Genomic DNA, 25,692 nt, shown 5'->3' on the forward strand with positions numbered 1-25,692 from the left:
AGAGACTGCCAGAGATCGAGCAGCGTGGAGAGCCGCCATTAGCTGACCAAGGCATGCACGTTGGAGCCTTTATAAACGATACGACACGATCAAAAACGTAAATCTACTCTACTACCCGGCCGGCGAAATCTGAGAGAGAGAGAGAGAGAGAGAGAGAGAGAGAGAGAGAGAGACGCGTTATGGGACTGAATGGCATTGATCTCAGGCTTGTTTGTGAAATCGTGCAATGGGGTGTGCAATACGCGTGGAATCCGTGCAATGGGGTGTGCAATACGCGTGGAATCCGTGCAATGGGGTGTGCAATACGCGTGGAATCCGTGCAATGGGGTGTGCAATACGTGTGGAATCCGTGCAATGGGATGTGCAAGAGGCGCGGAAACCGTGCATTGGGGTGTGCAATACGCGTGGAATCAGTGCAATACAAGTGGAATCCGTGCAATGGGGTGTGCAATACACGTGGAATCTGTGCAATGGGGTGTGCAATACGCGTGGCACTTACTGCAGCCCCGCCAAGCCCCTCCAAAGCAGCCTCCCTCATTGACTAACAAATGGCCTGACTGATCACCTCCTGCTGGCTGCCATCGATGCATTAAATCCCGAGACAGGAAATAATTTTATACCCTTTTCCTTTTAACTTGGCCTAAAACTGCCATCTCTCCATTTTGAATACATAACCGTGACGAAAAATTAACTAAAAAAGACAAAAACGTACACAAAAACATGTTGGTAGTCACGAAGAAGTGCTATTTAGTCACGAAGAAGAGCTATTAACACTGAAATATGTTGGCAGTCACGAAGAAGTGCTATGGAAAGGACGCAGAGCCGTAGCGTTATCTCATTCTGCCAGAGAGCTCCATGGAATAAGTCGCAAAAGGACGAATATTAAGGCTCAGTTACGGTGAAAGAATTGTAGTGAGAATGCACGGTACGGTAAATTAATGTACTTGTTGTTTGTTTATTGTTTGTCTGCTTTCGTGGATACGGGAGATGCAGCAACACGGATTTGTGATATAAGAAAGAGAGAGAGAGAGAGAGAGAGAGAGAGAGAGAGAGAGAGAGAGAGTGCTTTGTGTGTGTGTGTGTGTGTGTGTGTGTGTGTGTGTGTGTGTGTGTGTGTGTGTGTGTGTGTTAATTATACAACAAATTAGTCCTTCTCTCTCACTGGGACATTTACAACTTAATTAGACTTCAGTACAATCTATTCACCCGAGAATATACTCACTCACTCACTCACTCTCTCTCTCTCTCTCTCTCTCTCTCCAGCAATATCATTCCTTGGTCACAGTCTTTTTGTTCTTCTGTTCTCTTACAAAACTTCAAAGAAAGGGTAGACGCAGAACACCAGATGAACACGTTACCTCCGAGCCACCAGAACTCGTATCCAGAACCATTAATAATTAACAAACACAAAAACACTAAGGGCATGCGGGAGCTTCAGAACCCTTATACGGGGCGTCGCTAAAGTCTACGGGAGTACAGCAGCATCCTTCCGAAAAATTAGGGACGTACAGCATCTTTCCGAAAAATTAGTGAGTGACGGACGGACAGGGAGGGTGGAAAAAGTGGCATACTAAATATCCGGAAAGTATGTAACCTCATAAACCCTACTCCTCAGATTTAGTTTATTTTTTTTTATTTTTTTTTTATTATTTTTTTTTTAGCACTCCGGAATATCTTTAAAGAGTAAGCCTGGGCACACGTGTAGTTGTATTTTCACCACGACAAAGCCAGACGATTTCAGCTTGGTGGTGATATCTTGTTGTGATGGGGTTTTTCAAGTCTATATCTAACCCCTCCAGTCACAAACGTCTCTCCCAGGCTGAACAAAATCGTCTAGAGGCGCCAAGAATTTAATTTACAAGATGTAGTTGAGTTTCTTGCCACTACTCCAATTTTGCCGGACCATACTAATAGCTTGAGGACGAAACATTACTATTCCAAGATATCTTTACCCCTCCAGGACAGCGGGAGTATTCTGATTTAGTTCTTCCTATTTCCAGACGATTTTTTCTTCATTTAGGAGAGCGTCCTTGAATGCGAAGCCTGCGGGGGGCTAAGTTTACGATGGAAGAGTTAAGAGGAAGGATGGGACTGGAGTGTACTGGTTCTGTGATGAGAGGTAGACTGCGATGGTTTGGGCATGTGGAGTGGATGGTGGATGACAATTGGGTGCAGAAAGTGAGACGTGTTAACGCTGGGGATAGGGTTGCGAGAGGCAGACCGAAGATGACATGGGACAAGGCCATTGAGTGTGATCTCAGGGATAAGGAACTGAACAGAGAGGCTGCCAGAGATCAAGCATGCATGGAGTGCCGCCATTAGGTAACCCAGGCCGACGCATGCAAGTATATTGGAGCCTTTATAAACGAAACGAAACGAAACGAAGTGGGCCTCATCGAACTGAACGCTCAGATACAGTCTTCACCAACTACCTTCACTAACAGAGGGTCTTCCTTCACTGAGTAAAACCGTCTTCAGGTAGCGAGACCTTGATAAAAAGATGCTATTATTTTTAGAGCCACTCCAAATCTGCCAGACCACAATAAACTCAGCACTCAGCACTCCCCGGGATGCCTTAGCTGTAAATGCAGGACGTGTGTAGTTGTTTCCTCTCTCAGTGCTAATCCGGTGAGGCCAAGAGGGATTACGTAGTGTTAAGCTGCTTGGGATCTTAATGCCACTGTTGTCCTTGTGTTCTGCTCCGGCGGGGTGGGAAGAAGGGACAGGAGGGTGGGGAAGGGGGTTAGGAGGGTGGGAGGAGGGAGAAGGGATGGGTGGGGGGATGGGGTGAGGGAGTAGGGGTGTCTGGAAGTGAGTGTTGGTTAGAAGGGGTGGGAGAAGAATGGAGTTCGGAAGGTGGGGGTAGGGGTTAAGAGGGTGAGGGGCCGAGGTGAGGAGTAGGAGAGGGTGAGTGTTGGTTAGGAGGATTGGAGGAGACTGGGGTTAGGAAGGTGGAAGGTAAGGGGTATGAGGGCTGCTGGGGGGATAGGAAACGGGGTTGGGCGGGGCAGTGCTGGTTAGGAGGGATGAGGAAGACTGAGCTCAGGAAGGTGGGGGGGGGGAGTAGGTCAAGGGAGTAACTGGAGGGGGCCAGGGAGTAGGAGTAAGTCGAGTGAGTGTGGATGAGGGGTGTGTGGAGGAAAGGTTAAGGTACGAAGAGTGAAAGGAGGATGTTAGGAGGATAACTTGAGGGAGGGAGGAAGTAGTGGTGTGTGGGAGTGAATATGGTTTGGAGAAGGGAAAGAGCTGAAAGGGGTTAGAGGGGAGGGGTGGGTGTGAAAGGGAGAAAGTAGTGTAGGGACGTGAAAGCAGAGGCAGGAGTGTGAGAAAATATGAGAGAGGAGGAGATGTGGGGAGGCGGGTGTGAGGAAAGGAGCCTGAGGAAATGACTGAAGCAGGAGGAGTGTTAGGAAATGAATGAAGCAATAGGAGTGTGAGGAAATGAGTGAAGCAAGAGTAGTGTGAGGAAGTGAGTGAAACAAGAGGAGTGTGAGGAAATGAGTGAGGCGGGAGGAGTGGGGAAATCAAGAGTTGTATGGCAAAATGAGGAAATCAGGAAGCAAGTTAAAGCCTGGGAAGATGAGGAGACGAAGAAAGTTTGGGATGAGGAAATGAAAATGGCAGGGAAAATATACAAAAATGAAAGAGAGTATGAAGAAATGAAAGGAAGAAAGAAAATAATCAGAAGGTAGAAAGAATGGCATAGGAAGGTGACAAGGAAAGTTTTTGAAGATAACTACGGAAGAGAAAGAGGAAGACGAGGTGAAAGGAAATGAGAGGGAAGCTGGGGGAAAGGTGGGAATGCTGGAGGGAAGGCAGGAGAGTTGTAGGTTGATGAGAGGAAGACAGAGGAAGAGACAGTGTGATATGATGAGACGAAGATGGGGAGGTGGAAGGGAAGCGCAGAAGTGAGGAAAGCTGAGGTGATGCAAGGAAGTCACGAAGATGAAAGGGATGCAAGGGAAAAGGAAGAAGTATGAGATGACGACGGGAAGATAAAGAGCGAAAAAAGATGCAGAGGAACACAGGATTCGCGAAATGATGATGACGATGATGACAGTGAAGATGATGATGATGATGATGATGATGATGATGATGATGATGATGTTTTGTGTCCCTGTGCTTATCTGAAAGTGAACCCAATAGACTGCATGTTAAATATACCCTTCTTGCAACTCACCATCTTCCTTTCGAGCGATAGGGAGGGAGCTGAGGGACACTTATATAACGCTGCAAACCCATGAAGGCGTCCTTCTCCCATGAATTGATGATGAAAGGAAGATAGGAAGTGGGAGAATGAGGCTGGGACCACGCTAGGAGGGGCGCGATGGGGAGAGCGAATTGGCGTTAACTGAAAGCAAAGTGTGGCAAGAAAGGAAGATGAGGATGTAGATAGGAGGGAGTGGAGAAGGGAGAGCGTGAACTGATGATGATGGGACGATGGGAAATGCCAGAATGCGAACGAAAACACGAGGGCCATTCAGACAGGTAATCAAATTTCACTAAGTCTTCATCGTCTAAACTACGACCTGCAAGAATGAGGTAAGTTCGATGCAAGGCGAGGCAAGGTGGGGAAAGCGAATTGGAGAGAATGAAAGCGAGGTGAGGGAAGGAATGAAACATGAGGTGAAAATGATGCAGAGGAAAACGGGGAGTGAGATGAAAGGACGGTGGGATGTGGCAGACTTAGGCAGACTCCATGTGAAGAAAGCGAGCTGGTAGAATTGAAAGCGAGGTGAGAGGAGGACAGGAAAAAGAGCGGGAGGTAAAAGGAAGACAGGGAAAAAGGAGCGAGAGACGATGAGGAATGATAAGTGATAGAATAAGGCGCGGTGAGGAGCGAACATCCAGAAATGAAGGCAAGTTTAAGGAAAGAAGAGAAGATGGAGAGGTGAAAGAGGGGCAGAGAAAGTGGGGAAGCGGAGAGGTAAAGAGAGGGGCAGAGGAAGAGGGAAGGCATGATTTTTTTTTATGAGAGGAAGATGGGAAGTGGTACAATGATGGCCCAGAATCTTACCTACCAACTACATGGGGTTTTATTTAGGCAGACAATCACGTTTCGCAAAATCCCAATACTCTCCCGGCATACGACTCCCAAGAATGAGGGAGGCTCGGCGCGAAGAGAAGAGGCGCGGTAGGATGAAAGAATGAGCGGAAATGAAAGGGAGGGGAGAGAAGGAAAGGAAGATAGGGAGATGACAAGGCTGGAGGGGAAAAGAGGGGGGGGTGAAGTGATGATAAATGGGAATGGGAAATGCTGGAATGAGACATGGTGGAGAGGGAACATGGACAAAGGAAAGCGAGGAAAAGGGATGTCAAGGAAGTCGAAGATGTGAGGCAGAGGAAAAATGGAAGCGTAATATGAAGAAAGGAAGACAGGGATGTGAGAGGAAGGAAGCAAAAAAGAGGGTGTTTGAACTGATGACAAAGATGACGAGGTGAGAAGGGAGAGGAAAATAATAAGTGTGATAAGAAAAGAGGAGGATGGGAAGATGAGAAGAGAGGAAGAGATGAGTGTGATGATGAAGACACGGAGGTGAGACGAAGGGAGAGGAAAAGAGAAGGCATGAACTGAAGATGAAAGGAAGATGAGAAGTGGCAGAATGAGGCGCCAAGCAAGGAAAGCCAATACATGGAACTAAAAAGGGGAAGTAAAGGCAGGAAAAGCAGGTCCCGGATTGACAAAGACTTACAATCAACTCTCTCTCTCTCTCTCGTTACACAAGAGTTTGATTTGCAGGAGGAACAAGGTATGGCTAAATTCTGCTCTCGCTCTTTCTCTCTCTCATTTTTTTCCCACAATCATTTACGCAGAGGAAATGATCTTAACCCTTTCACCTCGAGAACAACAGCCTTCTCTCTCTCTCTCTCTCTCTCTCTCTCTCTCTCTCTCTCTCAATGCTTAGATTCACTTTTAGAGGAAGTTGGAGAGATGTTAGGGGTTAGACGTTATGATGTCTCTATAAACCCCCTCACAACCCCACGTCTCTCCCTATGCTGAATAAAATCGTCTGGAGATAAGGGGAAGAAACGGAAAATTACGTAAACAAATGGAAGGAGTGTTTATAAGTTCAGTTCAAGATTGTGTACAGGATGAGAGGAAAAGGGGGTAGACGAGAGAGAGAGAGAGAGAGAGAGAGAAGCGTCGAGGTGAGCAAAAAGTGGAGGAGTGAGGAGCTGAGAGACAAACTAACGAGAGAGTGGCAAGGAGGGAGGTGATATGATGGAAGGAGAGGGGGGTGTATTGGGGAAAGGTTAGGAAGGAAAGGTAGGGAGGGTGTGGGACGCGAAGAGCAGACTGAAATGAAAAAAGGAGGAGGAGGAGGAGGAGGAGGTGATAGGAAGAGAGTGGATGTCTTATGGTAGAGGTGAAAGAGCAAGGCCTTGATGCTGGTAGTAAGGTTGTGGGAAATGAGGAGGAGGAGGAGGAGGAGGAGGAGGAGGAGGAAAGCAGGCAGGAGCAGGAGGAGGAGAAAGAGGAGGAGAGGCAGGCATTAGGCAAGAGGTAAGACTGTGTGAGAGGAAGGTCTGGCGCTGGGAGGGGAATGGTGGGGTGTGGAATCAAGGAAAATGAGAGAGTAATGAAGTGAGATATGCAGTGCTGATACAGGGAATGGAACAGCCAGGGGATGATGTGGAGCGAGGTGTGATGGAGGCTGGATTTGGGAGGTGGACTGGAAGGAGGGAAACTGTAAGGAGGTGAAGGGGTTGAGAAAGAGGTATAAATAAAGAGGACAATATGGAGAATACAATCAAGTTTTTTTTTAACACGCTATTGCCTGAACAAAATCGTCTGGAGGAAACAAAATAAATAAATAAATAAAGGTACTGTCACCAATTTGAGGGCATGAACACTGATTCCTACCGTTTCTATTACCACGAAATTAAATACATCTATATACTACTAAAATTCTCATTCTGTTTATCTGTACCCTCTAATTAGCCAAAACGGTGCATTACAGCGCAACAATTTTTGAAACAACGTACCTAAAATGCGCTAATTTAAAGAATGCGTAACAAAACCGGGTGAAATCGCCCTCCGGTTACCAAAAATGTTAATATCGTCTATTAGGCAGTAAATGCGGCGGGATATTTCCGTATAGTTTCATGTCTGCAGAGAGAGAGAGAGAGAGAGAGTTTGTCTGCCTGTCTGTGCGCTAGGGAAATCAAGGGGGGATCCATACAGAACTCTTGTAACAGCTCTATCAGGTGTAACTTCTTATCACGAATTTAAACGTTTTAAGCGTGTACATTACATAATCTGAAGTGGCTCCTCTGATGGCCAAGAATATAATTAATCAGCAATACTCAACATGGTGGAAAGATGGCAGCCAATTACCGTAGAATTTTTTTTAAACTGCTATTACTATTTGCTACAGCGGGTCGGATGGGTGGGTGGGTGGTGGTAGAATAGGTCCATGGTGGGAATAGGTCCATGGAGATTATAATCCTGGGGAAATGGGCCCAAGGATAAAATGGGAACCCGAGGGTATTCTCACACAAGGAGTGGCCATCCAGGGGTCCGAGGTAATGCACGATCATACGGTATTACCCAGGCAACGCCGGGTACCCCAACTAGCTCATTATAATTCTCACTAGGTCTCTGTCATCACATTTATCCATTTTTCTTTACTTCTGCCATTCTTCCTTGCACTCACTCACTTTTCACTCACTCACACACACACACACTCACTCACTCACTCACACACGCGCTCACTCACTTTTCACTCACTCACACACGCACTCACTCACTTTTCACTCACTCGCTTTTCACTCACTCACACACGCACTCACTCATTTTTCACTCACTCACACACGCACTCACTCACTTTTCACTCACTCGCTTTTCACTCACTCACACACCCACTCACTCACTTTTCACTCACTCGTTAGTCATTCCTAACAGTGTATGCTTCGTAACAATTTGGCTTAGGAATCGTGTAACGTAGTTTGACCTTATTTATTAGTGTCAGAGTGAAATTTGCGATATAATGTGGGAAGAACTGAGGGAGAGAGAGAGAGAGAGAGAGAGAGAGAGAGAGAGAGAGAGAGAGAGTGTGTGTGTGTGTGTGTTTCTTAGTTACATCTTGACATACGAGTAAAACACGCGCATCTGAGAAAGAAGAGAAAGAACACAAATGACGTACGTGTAGTCAGGGAGTTAATGATTTTGATAGTAGTTAGGTGAGGTAATGAGTAGTCTACCATTTACTGTACTATCCCGAATATCACTTTGTAGAGAGAAAAGAAAATCACATGAACAGTGTTAAAATATGACGACTTTCCGCAATGGACGATACACTATACTCTTTATACTCTAACTTGGCCCAGCTTTTCGTCCTTTTGCAGTTCATTTCACGTAGTTCAGAGGCAGAGACCATACTACGGCTCTACATACTTTCTACAGCAATTCCTCGTGACAAGCATCATATACAAGTGCTGGCTCTATATTTGCAACTCGGCATTCACGATGGAGAGATGACAATTTTCGGCCAAGTTAGCAAAAAAGGGGTATAGGAGTCGTTGTTCCTACTCTTATCTTATCTCTGGCAAAGAAGTTGCAGTTTAGATATCACAATCAGCGAGGATCTGCTCTAGTAAACTGGGAGGTTTTCCTGGCAGTTTATGTAGTGGTCTCAGCTCACAGTTCGTCAAAGGTTCAAACTACAGTACTATGCAACTCCTTCCATACACATACGGAAACAGGATGAACAGTGAATAACAAGCCCCAAGTGTGAAAATGACCTCACGACTGACCTAGTGGGAGAATAGGTGAACTTTAAGACCCTAATTGTACCGAGGGAGTAATTACACAGGTGGAGAATTACCTGCCCTCACCTGCAGGCTGGAAGGTAATGAGGCTTGTAATGTGGTACGGGAATTGTTAACAGGTGTGATTCGCATACGTAATGGGCTACTCGGGTACTGTCACCTGAAGCCATCAATGTTTACCTGGTGTGTGTGTGTGTGTGTGTGTGTGTGTGTGTGTGTGTGTGTGTGTGTGTGTGAGAGAGAGAGAGAGAGAGAGAGAGAGAGAGAGAGAGGACAGCTTGTAATCCAATGTAATTTTTTCTATGCTGCAACACGTAACACACAGAAAATAATTTGAGTGTGACCAACCGCACGAAGTCATCTAAGGAAGTATTCTCATTCCTCTAGAAGATCCGTGACACCTCTTCCTCAGCGATTTATTCTATTTACACCCTTGATATCTTGAAGTATGTTACTAATGCGAAATATATCATTATTTAAAAGTTATACAGGAGAATAGCAAGGAATTAAAGGTAAAATAAATCGCTAAGGAAAAGTTGATAAGAAGCCTTCTAAGCCAATGAGGATATGGGTCCTATTCTCGTCTGTTAAGGAAGCTCCCTAATACCTCTTCCTTTGCGACTTATTTTTTATTATGGCTGGGTAACATCTTTTGTACGTTACTTATGCAGTGTATGGCGATATAGGAAGGATTTACGTAACAAACCGGACAGTAAGGAGGAATAAACAAAATAAATCGCTTGGGAAAAGATGTTACGGAGCTTCCTCAAACAAGAAGACAGGCCCTAGTGTTCTAGCGAGTTTCGGAGGTTCCGTAGCACTTCTTCCTTACCTCCTTATTCCTACATACAGAAAACCATTGTCTTTTTGCATGTTATCAATCCAATCCATGTCAATACTGGAAGGATATTAATAACACACAAGAGAGTAATTAGATGTTATGTGCAAATTACGTCATTAAGGAAGAGGTGATCGAAAGTGTCCCAGGAGAGTGTAGTCCCACGAGAAGTGTTGGTGTAGTATGATGTGTACTGGTGTGTAACGCAGTGCAGTGTGTATCGTAGTGTCGCGTAGTATGATGTGTATTGTGTAGGTGTTGTGTTATGCTGTCGTGTAGTGTGATGTATACTGTATGTCTGTAGTGTGGTGTAGTGTAGTGTAGTGTAGTGTAGTGTAGTGTAGTGTAGTGTACTATGGTGTTGTGTACTGTGATCTATACTTTGCATGTTGCCTGACCGAGCTTTTTTTTTTTTTTTTTAGTATAGTCAAAACTGATGCCTGAATAACCAATAATGATTTTATTATATCTATTACTTTTTAAATAATGTCAATAAATATTTAGATTCAATATTTTTTTACTATATCTACTAATATAATCTATCTATATATGCACAGACTATTGCTTAACTAGGGGCAAAAGCTGGTTCTCCTCAAAAAAAGCAAAGAAAAAGAAAATAAATAAATAAAGAAAGAGAGTGAGAGCTTTTCCATTATCGTACTAGAAATACACTCCTTCTATTTGAACTTGGCTTAAAATCGCTTCTCTCCATCTTGAATACTGAACGGTAACACGGGATTAACACCAGAATACGCTGCTAGTCACGAAGAAGTGCTACGCAAAGGAATCGGGAGCCACAGCATTCTCCTATCGCTGAGCTATGGGAAATACGCTGCAAAAAATAAATAAATAATAAAATAATCCGCCAAGACAAAATGGACGAACTACAGGTGATTACAAAGTTGATGTACCTGTTAAATATTATATACAAATTAAATTACGGTTGCTAAATTCGAAAATAAATAAATCAAAATAACTATAAAAACTGTAGCCTGACGCAAAATCGAACTCGTTATTAAATTAGCAGACGATGGGGATTTTCAGCGTTACTACAAGAGGTCGTTAAACTATCTAGAAAAAAATCAAAATAAACTACTGATGAATGACGTTACATCTATCTATCTATCTATCTATCTATCTGCCTGTCTCTCTGTCTATCTATCTGTCTGTCTGTCTGTCTGTCTATACCGCATGTCCTACATTAGCTGACGATGAGAAAATTTATGCGTTAAAGGGAAGCATAAACCTCTAGACCTAATGAGATGTTTACTACCACCACCACCACCACTACTACTACTACTACTACTACTGCTATTACTACTACTACTACTACTACTACTCCTACACCAATCAGCAATAATCACATGCGTTGGAATAATTAGTCGGTCATTAATACGAAGCCAGTGTCAGATCCTAATTACAGTCTCGCTAATCAGAAGTAATTAGATGGCTTGGATTCTGACCTCATTAAGTCGGAAGTAAACAGTCCCTAAGGCTAATTACATTCTTGCTCACCTAAATTATCATATGGGTTAATAATCTCGCTTCCTAAGCAGTGGGACGGGGAAATCGAGGATGAGATGGGGGGATGAAGTGTAGAGGTATAGGAGAGAGGGGGATGTGAGTAGGGGAGGGAAGCTGCGTAATGGAAGGAGACAGGACGACATGGAGGCGATTTGTTTGTAGCCACCCCTTACGGGATTAACGCGTGTGGCTATACACTATTCACTCTTACGTGGCCTAAAACTGCCCTCTCTCCACCTTGAATACCGAGCTGTGACAATAGATTACCAGTAGAAATTGATGCTAGTCATGAAGAAGTGCTATAGAAAGGATAAGGGGCCACAGTATTGTCTTATTCTGCCACTGAGCTTCATAAAATTAGCTGCAACAGGACAAAACTCTGAGCTAAGTTAAGATAAAAGAAAGCACCATTGCATAATCAGGTGGACTGCAATCTCACCTCATTAGTTTGCAATACCGGATGTGGTCTTTAATGAGTTACTTGCAACAGGAATCAGCAAAATGAGACGCCAATTACGAATCAGAAGTGTGCATCGATTCGTAATACGCTAATACTGCATAATCAGATGGTTGTAGTATCACCTCATCAGTCTGCAATCCCAGGGGTGTGCAGTCTCTAATAAGGAATCAGCAATAAGAGACACCAGTTATGAACCCCCAAATGTAAAGCTTCAAAACCTAATTAGATTTTTTTTTTTTTGCGAGGAAGAAGAAGCCAAAGGCCAGATGTCGGAAAGACTGTTCCCCTCAAGAAAAAAACATGAAAAGAAAAACACTAAAAAAAAATACTAATGACTTTAACTAATGATCAATCGCCTTATTAATTACGTGTCCCAAAAGATCACTTGGCCTCTAATGATATCCTTCTTTCAGTAATTAGCAGTAACGACATCAAATCAGATTTCTAGAATCTAAATAGTGTCAAAATCTAATTAAATTCTTACTAATGATCGCCAAAAATTACCTTAGTTACGGAAGAAAATATGATCGTAAGTTTAGTTGTGCATTCGACCCCTGGATTTTACAGTACGAGAGTAAAAAAAAAATTGCTATTTCACTGAGCTTACTTCACACTTACGCCATGTCCGCCAGTTAACCCCCTGACGCATCGTGGCAGAGAGAATCATTTATGGACACCGAAATTTACCAAGCCTCTCTCAGCGTAGCATTATTAGCCAGCAGAGGATAGCGAGAAGCAGACGTGAAATAAACGTACCAAGCCTCTCTCAGGCTAGGGATATTAGCTAGCAAACCGGTGAAGTAAGCATACCAAACCTCTCCCAGCGTAGGAATATTAGCCAGCAAAGGAGAGTGAGAAGCAGAAATTAATGAAAACACACACACACACACACACACACACACACACACCAAGGTTCTCTCATGTAGGGATATTAGCCGTCAGAGGATGTGGAGAGGCAGTAGAGGTGACATAAATACTAAGCCTCTCTCAACGTAGGGATATTAACCACCAAAGAACAGTGAAATGAGAAAAAGGTGGAAAACATACCAAGCCTCTCTTAGCGTAGGAATATTGGCCAGCAAGGGACAGTGAGAGGCAGCAGAGGTGAAAAACATAGCATGCCTCTCTTAGCGGAGACGTATTAGCTAGCCAAGGATAGTGAGAAGAAAAACAGGTGAAAGACAGTGCAAAGCTTTCTCACAGTGTTATCAACTTGCAAAGAATAGTGAAACGCAAGAAAACATACCAAGCCTCTCTCAGCGTGGAAATAATGGCCTGTGGTAGAAGACAATGAGGGGCAGAAGACGTGGAAAATTGGGCGAACTTTTGCTGTACATTCTCTCCTCCCTCATCCACGCCATTACCACTGCTTCCCCCTTCCTCCCTCACTCCCCCTCACCTGTACATTCTCTCCTTCCTCCTCTCCGTTTCCTCCCTCATCCCCCTCAGCTGTACTCCCTCTCCTTCCTCCCTCACGCCCTCACTATGGTTAATGGGCTGCTATGAAGATACACAATTATCCGCCATTTCACGCCCAGTTGCCAAGGTCATTAAAATAAATCGTGTGACTAAAAACTAACACCCTATCACAACCACGAGCCGCCCCCCACCCCTGGTCCAGACAAACGACCACCCACTCCCGGCAAATCGTTATGGAGCGTGTTAAATTTAATGTGCAAGGTGATAAGTGAGTTATTTGCACACACACACACACACACGCACACGGAACACATGGTACTGGCAGCTACAGAGACGTACGCCGCTAGGGTATACTGCAGTGTAATGCTCTATACGACAATGTTGTTTTGGCTCATGATGTAAGGTTATCCTGCACTGAACTATACTTGACACTACACTACACTATACCCTGCACCAAACCCGGCACACCATATTTTACTCCCATCACTCACATACACACTACCCACAATATATTACACCACACTACAGCACCACTACATTACACACTCCATACCAATACATATTTAACCATCACCATCATCCCTCACTAACCACACCACCGACACACAATCCACTTTCCCCACACAATTTCACACCACAGTATTCCACTATCGCCCTCAAAGTCACCATTCTACACCACACCATAATCCACTTCACCATCACCACTACCCCTCCTCCAACCCCCCTCCCCCATCTATCCACCCTATTCACAAGCCAGATTCTGTGTCCCCTGGTAAATGAAGCCTCTGTAAAAACCCTTCACAATCTGCTCGCTAATGCAATGAGGAGGGATTCTTTGCCCAAGCTAATGCGCTAAAGTCCAAAATCTCCCCTGGCAGTTTTAGCACCCATAATCTTAAGTCTGTCTATCGTGTTTGGTACCTCTCCTCCTCCTCCTCCTCTTCTTCCTCCTCCTTTTACTCCTCCTCCATGTCGTGTGGGATCCGGGAGTTAATGGATTCCTTGGTTTCTTAATTCTGCCACTGCTACGGCACCCATACTCTTAAGTTTGTCTACCGTTCATTCTCTCCTCCTCCTCCTCGCGTTAAATCTTGAAGTAAGTTTTATGATTTTTTGACTTATTTCGTTATTGCCACTACCAGACTATCTTACCTTGGTAGAGACCCCGGGAACAATACGGTTATTAGAATTTTTTTCACTATTCAGTCATAAGTTTCATCTATTTTATTTATTTATTTTATTTATTTATTTATATTTGCAACCGCCAGACCATTTCCCTAAGCTTAGAATGGAAACTAGGATTAACGTACATTGGAAGGTCTGCCTTAACCTCTTCAGTACGATTTTTTTTGCCTTGTTCAAAATCCCACTTGAAAATTTTGACTTTTTTGAAGGGAGGGGGTCGTCTTTTTTTTTAGTTTCCTTTTTTTTTTTTTTTTTGCCTTGTTCAAAATCCCAACTGAAAATTTTAACCTTTTTTTTTTTGGAAGGGGGGGAGGAGGTCTTGCTTAAAATCCCAGCTGAAAATCTTACCCCCTTTATTTATTTATTTATTTTTTTTGGAGGGGGGAACTTGTTCAAAATGCCAGTTGGAAGTTTTAGCACTCATTAGCTTGAGACTATCCACCATTCTCAACATTTTCTTATCGACGCACTCCTGAGACATCTGGAATTTTGACCCGTTCAGTACGTCGGCGTCTTCTCTCTTTTATGCTTATTCTTTTTTTTTCTTTTTTTCTTTTTTTTTTTAGGAGAGGTCCCAGTCGAAAAAAATCTATTCTAAGTGAAAATTTATTATGTGAAGCCAGTAAGAATATAACAAAAAGATTAAAATTAAAAATGATTTATGGGATTACGTTGCTGAGCCTCTCAACGCCGGCGCTTGCGTTAAAATCGGCGTTGTTTCAATTAGGATTTTCTTTTTCCGGCCTCACTCGGGGTTAGAGAATTGTGAAAAATGGTAAAACAGAAAAATGAGAAAAAGAAATTATAAGGTCCTTTAGAGTTTCCATGAGGGGTATAAAGTAAACCTCTTCAGCACCTGAGTTATTATCGTTATTACTACTACTGCTACTACTACTGCTATTGCTACTACTACTACTACTATCATTATCATCAATATTATTAATGTTGTTGTTATTATTATTATTATTACCACCACCAATAATTATTACCACTATTATTAGTGGCCACCCCAAACGGGATTGAGGCGTCTGGCAATAGATAGATAGATAGATTACCATCAAACAATATCGTACTAATTAAGACAGCATCCAAGTAATAAGGAGGCTAATAAAGTTAATACACAGTCCCAATAAAGTTAATATAATTCTAATCCCTCTAATCCGAGAAGTCTTAACTAAGCTGAATTAAATGAACATGAAATAACAAGAACTTTATAACAGTGACGTTCTTGGCCTGAAGTGGTTGGGTCGATTAGTTTCTCTCTCTCTCTCTCCAGCACTCAGGGTTCAAAGGGATGCGAAAAAATGACGAAAACTTAAACACCGAAAAAAATGAAGAGAATCCTTGAGAGGTGTAACGTGAAACGAAGAGAGAGAGAGAGAGAGAGAGGGAGGGAGCATTTGGAGGCCATAGACGCTGCGGTATTATGTGTGGCTCCGAGCGGCGGCAAATGGAGTGAGAATTTATGTTTGAACCCTCCTCTTCCTTCCGGGTTTTGCTTTAGGTTCGATTACCAGCTCAAATGGTTCCAATATCACGGGGATTGGTTCACGGACGATCCATTCTCTTTTGCATTACATCTTAGGGATTTGTTCAGGGACTGTTCTTCTTCCTTTCCTTTACAATATTTCATCTTCCTTTCCTTTACACCCTTATATTTCATCTTCCTTTCCTTTACATCCTTTATAATTCATTCTTGGTACTATAGGACGATATTGTTCAGCTTTTGTTCTGGAGATGGACCCCTACAGGCCATGGTTATACAAACGTCCCTCCTCCACTTCCACTTCCCACCTGTCCCCGGAAAATAGCATGCTGGGCTGCAGGTCAAGGGGAAATTCAGCCTGCAGTCCACTGGGGAGACATCAACAACAATAATAACAACAATACCATCAATAGCATCACCACCAATAACAACCACAACAACAAAAACACCACCACCAACATCAAGACGAACAATAATTTAGTTCAGAGGAGACCTGTGTAAAGGGAATAATTGAAGCTACACCAAACCTCAGCATATCAGAAAATCTCTCCCAGGATGATAATAATAATAATAATAATAATAATAATAAAAAAGTAGCAGAAATACACTAGAATAATCCGCCATGACAGTGAAGGTTTTACGCTGGATTACCGGTTCGCACGCTTTCAATATCCCGGGGGTTCCATTTCCGTTCGCTCTATTTCAGTTATTCGGCTTTCGTTTTTTTATATTTCATTCTCCTCAGTATGGCCACGTCCTCTTTACTACGTTCTTACAATTGCATCAAGATTCTGTTCAATTTTGTGGAGGGTAAGTTATAGTGATTGGGTTCGTGGAGGTTGATCAAAGTGGAAAGGAACGAATTTTGGACTGGGCGGAGGGTGATGGGTAGGACAAACCGGGATGGTGACGAATGGTGTGGCAGAGAGGGGTGCAGTAGACCCTATGAAGACCCCTATTGTGGATTGAAAGGCAGGGACGTGATGAAGGTTTAACGCAAAATATTCTCCATAGACGAATATAAATAACACCAGTAAGCACGCGCCGCTCTCACGTACCTAATAAAATACTCCAAATACACAAATAAAAAAGTACAAATCCTGGAAAGATATTATAGCCAATTTCCTCTGTTACTACGCACGCAAATTAGTCACTAAATTTATCATACCCTTGTAAAAGATGTTACGTTAATGGAAAGGCCTCTCCACCAAAAGCAACCATCGGTAACAACATTTTCTTAAACGTGGCACCTGAAGTCACGACGAGAACCGGAAGTCACTTGGAGAACCAGCTTGTGTCGCACCTCAGACACTGGCCCGCATTCTCGTCGGTCAAGAAAGCTCCCTAACACCTCTTCCTAAGCGATTTAGTTTGCTTATTACACCTTGCCGGCTCTTCCTAAGCGATTTAGTTTGCTTATTACACCTTGCCGGCTGTTGCTAAAATCCAGTATCACCATAAGCCTAATAAATAACGTACAAAGCAATATCAGCCACCCGTATCCTAAAATAAATCAGTCAAGAAGAGGTGTTAGGGAGCTTCTTCAACCGCCGAGAATACGAGCCACTGACTAAAGCCTCTGGTGTGATATAAACCATCTTAACTATGACAGAGATAATCCCTAAGTGTAAGGTATGTGTTTGTGACCCACACTCTCTTCTCTCTCTCTCTCTCTCTTTCGGGAACATACTGTTAATTCCATTTTAAGGGGTCTGATTTAGGAATTTTTGTGTATAAACCATTCAAAATTTTTAATGTATCTTCATCTCTCAGAATAATTATACACCTTATGGAAAAGTCCTTTATTAAAATTATTCAAAAGCTGAATTTTCCGAGTAAACAATTTTTGGCACATACGGATACTTCTTCCATTCAATTTGCGTCAACTTTTATTTTTATTTTTCCCGAAGATTTCAAAGCCTGATTGATTGATATTGAAGTTTTCTTTCTGAAGTTTCCATAGTCTGATTTGGGACAGATGATTAAAGTACCTGAATATTTCTTGACCACGAGAAAATTATTGCAAGAAATGGCACATGAAAAAATAAATTCCTCAATAAAACACTTTACTGCCATACACTGTTTAAATATGGCATGTAGGTTTTAACAGTATGGCCCGCGCTCTGGACAATTCACTTCTGGTACTGGTATGGCGAGAGGAAAGGCCACTAAGGAGAATGAATACAGGTGGTGGGCATACAAGGCTTCCACGGTGGTATTCAATTCCACGGGGTTCCTGGTACTTCCTCGCCATGGTCAGCTTACACCAAGAGCAACTCCAAAATTATCTGGTAGTCCAAATTAACTTCCAAAAACTTAAAGCACTATCTCATCATTTACATTTCCCAGTAAGTACACAGTGGGCATTTATTTATTCATTTCTTTTTTCTCCTATAAACTCCAAAAGTGTAAAAAAAATAAATAAATAAACACTTTGACGCTATTCTTGATGCATGGTCAAAGGCTAAAACTCACAAGTTTTCCCTAAATAATTTTCTGTAGCAAGCAACAATCTTTTGGACTTGCTGTCTTGTGCTCTCTGCGACTCTCTAAAACTCTTTTATTTTCCCAGCACATTTCCTACCCCCCGCCCTCCCCCGTGGCTCCTCTTGTCGACCCAGGCTCATGCTGGACGGGGCTCTGGCTCACTTGTGTCATGTGGCTCCCCAGGATTCTACCTAATGACATGTTTCCCCCCAATATGCATTCAGTGAGTTAATTAGTGTATGTCTGAGAGTTAGATATGATGGGCAAGTGATGTCTCCTGGAAAATGACAGTTGTTGTTAGTGTAGATTAAATGTTGCATCTTTAATTTTCAAGTTCACACCCTTTAAACAGCATTTGACAACGGTGTCAGTCCCTTTAAATTTCAAGTTCACTCCCTTTAAACAGCATTTGAAAACGGCGTCACAGTACCTTTAAATTTCAAGTCCACTCCCTTTAAACAGCATTTGAAAACGGCGTCACAGTACCTTTAAATTTCAAGCTCACTCCCTTTAAACAGTATTTGAAAACGGCGTCACAGTCCCTTTAAATTTCAAGCTCACTCCCTTTAAACAGCATTTGAAAACGGCGTCACAGTACCTTTAAATTTCAAGCTCACTCCCTTTAAACAGTATTTGAAAACGGCATCTGAATTCTGAAATGGATAATGTGAGTACAATAAATGCTGTAAGTGGAACGTTTTTATCCCCCCTCTGCCTTTAAATCCTTCAAACGTTGTCATCCTCCTAATCAAACATGAACAGGTCAGATAATCCCACTGCACATTTTATGATACTGTCGATCTCTAATCCAGTGGTAGCAGTTTTTTTTTTTTTTTTTATGACGCTACGCTTTAAAAATAAATGTTACTAAAGGACCAACTGACGAGAGGGCACACGCGCTCATTAAATATGCAATTGCTAGTACTGCATCATCTCTCGGCTGATCATAACAGTGAATAATTAACTGCATTATTTATATTCAACAAGTACCATCACATCATAATTTTCCTTACAGAGCCAAATTTAGCACGATACCCATAATTATAACACAGCCCCAGTAGGTATAATCCATAGAACCCCTTAGGTACCCCCTATTATAACCCCCCCACCCTCCCAACACAGCCACGGTGTTTGAGAAAATCGCCAATCCAGTAATGTGGTATCACACGAGTGGTTTTGCTGGCAACTTTTCCCATGCAACTCGATTTTCGTGGTGATCTTTTTGGGATTACTGGTAACTGCTGCTGCTGAGGCACGTGTAATAGGATTTCCCTAAAAGATGCGCAAAGAAAGTCACCAGAAGGAGGTTGCTGCACCAGTCGAACATGGTGGTACTCCAGAGGTGGACGGAAGGTTGGTGACAGAGGTGGATAGAAGGTTGGTGACAGAGGTGGATAAAAGGTTGGTGACAGGGAAAACTGAGGCTCCTGCTTCACAAGAGAAAATCACCAGGAGGAGGCTGTATCACCAGCGGAATGGGATAGAAAAAGAAAGTACAGCTCGGGCTCCCGTTTCTCAAACTCCCAGGACTTGACTCCTGATCATCTTCCTTTGCTGATCCTTTTCAGTGCTTAAGTAATATCGAGAGTTATCTAGTATACTCTCCTAATCATTTTTCCTCTAATTATGTACGCTAATATACATTCACACAACAAATAACACAATTATCAAAAAAATATTTGCAGCCCAACACCCAGCCTCGGAGATCCAAAGCGTCGGGGTCTGTCTGTCCCTTTCCCATTGAACGAGCCTATATCTCTCTATCATTAATAACTATGGGCAGCTTGTACAGTAATCTACCCCTATCTAGAACCTTAGAAAATTCCAGCAAGGCTGACTTTTTTCTTACAATTAATTCAGCTTCATATTCAGTCAATTCTGTTTCTCCACTGAGTTCCTCAAATCACACCCTTATTTCTGTAATCTGTCCTCGTTCTCCAGTAGGGCCTGTCGACCCCCCCAAGGAGACGTGTCTGTGGCATCTTGATGCTGGTGCCTGGGAGTCACTCAGGCAGGACTACTTTAACTTTAACACTGCTGAGAGCCATCTGAGTGAGCATTTCCGTGGTTATCCTCTCCGGCAAGGAAACATTTATTCCTTTATTTTACCTCTGGACAAATGTAAAAATAATAATAAAATATAAATAACTCAGTCACGTCACACTTGTTCATGTTGTCTAAACAAGGAGGTAAATTTCAAAGGGTAAGGGCATGACTCTAGCCCCCACCTTATGTTGCTGATCAGAATCGTGATGATTCTGTTCTTCATCTCGTTAAACAGAACTTCATCCAATCCAAGTGCAATGAACTTTCAAACTAATAATCTTCTCACTCCTTTAGGTACTTTGGCAAAACCTCTCCAGTAACATTACTTCTTTCTCCTTCCCGTCCTCTTTCCTACACAGTTGTTGTTTCTTCCTCTAATAACGGGAATTTTTTGCTCAAATTTACTGTCTCTCCCTAAGACGGTTCCAGTGCTAATGTTTTATCTCTTCCTCCCTCTGACTTCCTCGTGCCTGTCATTCGAATTTCTTCAAAAGACAGTATTTACTGCCTTAAATACTAATAACGTGTGTGGTCCTGATGGGGTCCCTCCTGTTGTTTTCAAGAACTTTGCTTCCTTGCTCGCACTCAGCCAAGGCAAACACTTCATCTTCATCTGTCAACATGTACTTCTCCTTTCTGCTGAATTTTTCCCCGACGAAGGTGACTGCTCCCAACTCTACAATTATCGCCCAATTGCTTTAATCTTCTTTTTTTTTTTTCCCCTCCTGAAGTCTTTGTCCCTATCCAGACTTCTTGAATTTGGATTTCACTTTAATCACTTGTCTTGAGAAGTGACAAAATAATCCAGACTCACCCTTGTCTTTTTTTTTTTTTTTTTTAAATAAGTTAGGGTTGCCAAGGAAAAGCTGCCAGAAAACCAAACGTGTGACCCCTAAAAGAAAGAAAGAAAAAAAAAAAACTCAGAGCCTCTTCCAACCAGCCCCCCCCCCTCCTTCTGTTCCTGGCTGTAACCCTGTCTGTTCTGTCTGTGGTGCTGCTGGGCGGGGCTTAGGGCGGTGACGTCAGCGGAGGGCGGTCCCAGCTTTATTGCGTCACTGGAGGGGGCGTGTTGCTCCCTGGCGCCCAGACTGCCCCCCGCCATCACGCTCTCCTGTGACGACGTGTCCTGCATGTACGTACTCGTCATCGCTCTCCATCTCTTTGGCCCGTATTCTCCTTGGTGTAGATTACGTAATACTGCTTCCTAAGCGATTAATTCTGCATATATTAACCACAGATACGCAATGTGAGGTACATTTAACCTACCATCGTTAGCCTCTTCAGTACGATGGCGTCTTAATTTTAACTTTGCTACCGCCAGACAAATTCATTTAGGAAGGGTTAATGGTGTGTGTGTGTGTGTGTGTGTGTGTGTGTGTGTGTGTGTGTGTGTGTGTACTTCATCTTCACTCGCCTCGACTGAGTAAAATCGTCTGGTGGCAGCAAAATATAAATAAAATAAAATAAAATAAAAGCAGTCAATTTACCCAACAGGTTAATTAATTTTTACCTGTACAAATGACGCCCGCACCTTGATTACGTCACCTGGTCCCTGATTGATATTAACCTTGAGTGATAACTCAGACATATTTTGCGTCATTAACAAGGGCAAAGTAAATCGCTGATGATGATGTGTTACGTAAAAAAATAAATAAATAAAATAAGATAAACAGGATTAACAATATCGTCGTAGTTTGCGTCATCAACATACGTGATAAGCAAAATAAATCGCTAAGGAAGATGTGTTACGCAATCTCCCAAAATAGAATACGGTCATTTTTCTCCATATCGCCATCTCTGCCTTCTCTTTCACTTATATTACCTGTATTTTAGCCTAATATTCACCTCCTTCTACTCATACTCACCTATACAGCTAAGTATGTGTTATATACTGTATATCGCAAACTTACATGCTCTCTTATACACGCACCGGTTATAATGTTCAGTATGTCAGTAATATCGTAGTGTTCATCTAGTCTCTCATTTCTGCAGTAATTTTAATGCTTAGTATGTCACCTGTAGCGCATACCTCACCTACTTTCTATTATATGATCACTATTTATAACATCCAGTATGTCAGCTACAACACTAACTTCACCTGCTATTCACCGCCCTTAAAGCTAAATATGTAAGCTACTATAAAGCTTAGAATGTCCTGCACAGCGCAAAGGTCACCTACTCTCATTTTTTTCAGCAATGATGTCTCCCTATGTCATCCACTTTACGCTGCTTTCATCAATAATAACTTGTTCATTATCTTTAATGTATAAATTATCTATAACGGCTTCCTCATTGAAATGATGGTTCAGTGTTTTACTTCTGCTCTTTCTCCAGCTAAAGGTAAATGCTATGTTCTGCAGCTGCGCTTTATATATATATACAGATAGATAGATATAGCTTCTTTCCCTACTCGCGGTGCTTCCTGCCACCAGTCAGCGTCCAAGTTTCTGCTTCTCGTGAATTTTCCGGATGATTACTTGATGCCAGGCCCGGCTTATCGCTGATCCAGACTGAGCTCTCCCCGCATATCATGGGAAGTCACCAGCCGGCAGGAGTAACACGACGTATCCACCAGCCTGAATATTTAGGATAACCCGCACTAAGCACCTGTGTATTTGTAACTATCAACGTGCCGTTATGTATCTGTTAAAGCTATTTTCCGCCACACTTGAATATTTCAGTTTGCCTACTACCAGCAACTGCATCGATGACTACCTCTTGTTAACTACAGAACTATCTATACATGACATCATCTACCCCTGGTTTTGGATAGTTTAGTCACCAGATTTAATTACCTAATGCGCTGTACCTTAACATAACTCCATATTAACCAACTCAATTAGGCTGCAAGAATTATAAAAACTTCGTCCTTACAATTAACCCATAATTCCTGTTCTATACTCAGCACTATCCCAAACTCCACACATACTCTCAGTATTGATAACCACTTTTACAAACTTCCTCCATAAACAAAAATACAATACCTGTCTATGGACAACTTTAGACGTACCTGCTATGAACACCTGCAGCTTAACGGCGTCAATTTTACTCTATTTTATTTCCTGGTGGTTTTATTCAGTTTAGAAAAGACATCAGACAGCAAGGAGGTTAAAATGAAGTTTGTATTTAACCCCTCCTTTCGTTTAACCTCTCCAATAATTTAATCTCTCCTGAGTTGATTAAATTGTCAGGAAAGAGAAAGAACAAAACTAGTAATATACCCTCCTGCTGTCGTGGGTACAAAAAAAACAAAAAAAAACTGTATTTGGGTGGAAAAAATAAGTCATCTTTGGCACGTGTTCTGGATGTTTATGCACAACTTCTGCCTACTAGGTGTGTGTGTGTGTGTGTGTGTGTGTGTGTGTGTGTGTGTGTGTGTGTGTGTGTGTGTGTGTGTGTGTGTGTGTGTGTGTGTGTGTGTGTGTGTGTGTGTGTGTGTGTGTGTGTGTGTGTGTGTGGTTACATGGTACACATTAGCGTCCACACGTGTACAGAATAGCAAGTCTTCCCGCCCATCTGAGAAAATGACTCTCTTGATCCCTCTCTCCTCTCCATTCCTTCCTCTCTCACATCCTTCTCATACCCCCTTTCCTCTTAGATCTTTCCCTCGTGTACTCCTCTCCTCTCCTACCTAATTCCTCTCCACGTTCATTCACACCTCTCTCTCAGTTCCTTCTCCTTACCTTCATTCCTCTAAGAACTTTTCCTCCTTTCTCCTCACTTTCTTCTCCACTCCCACTTTATTATCTTTAATTCACTGAGAACCTTTTTCCCTCTCCTTATCCTCCCTTACCTCCCCCACTCCATCCTACCTCCATTCCTTTGATAAGCTTACACATTAACCCTGCACTCCCACTCAGCTCCCTCTTTCTTTGGGAACTCTCATCATCATCATCATTATCATCATCATCACCATTCTAGTCTCTCTAGGTATATGAGAAGCCTTCCTCCTCCTTCTCTCTCTCTCTCAGTTCTTTCTCTCCAGTAATAACAGACATCTTTTTTCATCCCTCATTCATTCTCACTCAATCGCTTTTTTCATTTACCACATTCACAGCACTTATTAAACATACATTTTCTTTTCTTCCTCCTCCTCCTTCTTATTCTACATATTCTTCTTTTGCCTCCTCCCCCTCTTCCTCCTCCTACATCTTCCTCTGCCATTCCTCCTCCTCCTCCTCTCATCTTCTTAGCAGTCCAATCCATCCATTCTCCATTCCCTCTCCAAGCTCTTCAATCTTCCTCCCGCATCTCTCCATTTCTCGCTAACTCCTTGTACCTCTCCACTCTCCTTCTCTCAGTCCTTCACTCTCCTTCCTCACTTCACGTTAATCGTCAACCTTCTCTCTCTCTCTCTCTCTCTCTCTTTCTATTTTTCCCCACACTGTCATTTCCATTTTAATTTCCTGTCAGGACCTCTTACCAGTCCATTCCATTATCAATCAACTTTTTTCTTTTCTTTTTCTGTCAAAGCATAACTTGACATATACCTGCTTTCATCCTTCATCTTCCTCACTCACACACATATATGTCTCCACTGCATTCATTATTCATTCTTCATCCTTCATCATTATTTCCTCTCATTTTATCTTTCTCACTCTGCATCTCCCCATTATTATTTTACCCGTTCAACACCAAACACATTTTTTTTTTTTATTAATCCAGATACCACCAGAAGATATATATTTTTTTTAGAGAGAAATTTTAGAATTGAAGATCTTAGATATGTCCTTCATTTAGCCTTCACTACACAAGGTCTCCCTAAAGATGAATAAAATCGTCTTGAGGTAGAAATAAGAAACTTAGACGTCATTGTACTGAAGGGGTTGTTTAAGTTGACAGTCGACGAAATGGGAGTATGTGAATGTTCCATATCAATAAAGAAAAATATTAACCATCCATCTATCCTTCCATTCTTCCTTCTATCCATCTATCCTTCAATCCATCCATCCATCATTCCTTCCATCCATCCTTCTATCCACACTTTTATCCATCCCTCAATCTATCCATCCATCCATCCATCTATCCTTCAATCCATCCATCCATCTTTCTTTCCTTCCATCCATCCATCCTTCTATCTATCAATCTATCCATCCATCCATTATCTATTCTCCTTCAGCCCATTAGGAGCGTAGGGGGCCGGGGTCAAGTTACACACTCCCGACATTTAAGGCATGGGTGACCAGCCTTGCTATCCCCTAAGTGGCATTATTTGAGCAGTAAACCCCAACCATTCCTTGGATTTAAACCATTACGGGTGTTACATTATTATTCCGAAGGCTTCAGTGATGTGAGTAACTAATGATGATGATGATGATGATGATGATGATGATGATAACGACGACGATGATGATGATGATGATGATGATAACGACGACGATGATGATGATAAGAAGGAGGAGGAGGAGGAGGAGGAGGAGGAGGAGGAGGAGGAGGAGGAGGACGACGACGACGACGACGACGACGACGACGACG

General features: G+C 42.6%; 1 protein-coding gene across 1 annotated transcript in view; it reads left to right on the top strand.

Annotated features, from left to right (window-relative positions):
* Window positions 1-25,692, top strand: part of LOC145392473 (uncharacterized) — a 196,868-nt gene that overhangs the window by 15,760 nt on the left and 155,416 nt on the right. Inside the window, exon 2 of the mRNA XM_080266869.1 lies at window positions 21,230-21,349. Within this exon, the coding sequence (XP_080122995.1) occupies window positions 21,230-21,349 (120 nt within the window). The remainder of the gene's footprint in view (window positions 1-21,229; window positions 21,350-25,692) is intronic.

The sequence above is a fragment of the Coenobita brevimanus genome, chromosome 22 (genome assembly GCF_032717465.1).
Source record: "Coenobita brevimanus isolate Jiangsu-jjx chromosome 22, ASM3271746v2, whole genome shotgun sequence".
Taxonomy (NCBI): Eukaryota; Metazoa; Arthropoda; class Malacostraca; order Decapoda; family Coenobitidae; genus Coenobita; species Coenobita brevimanus.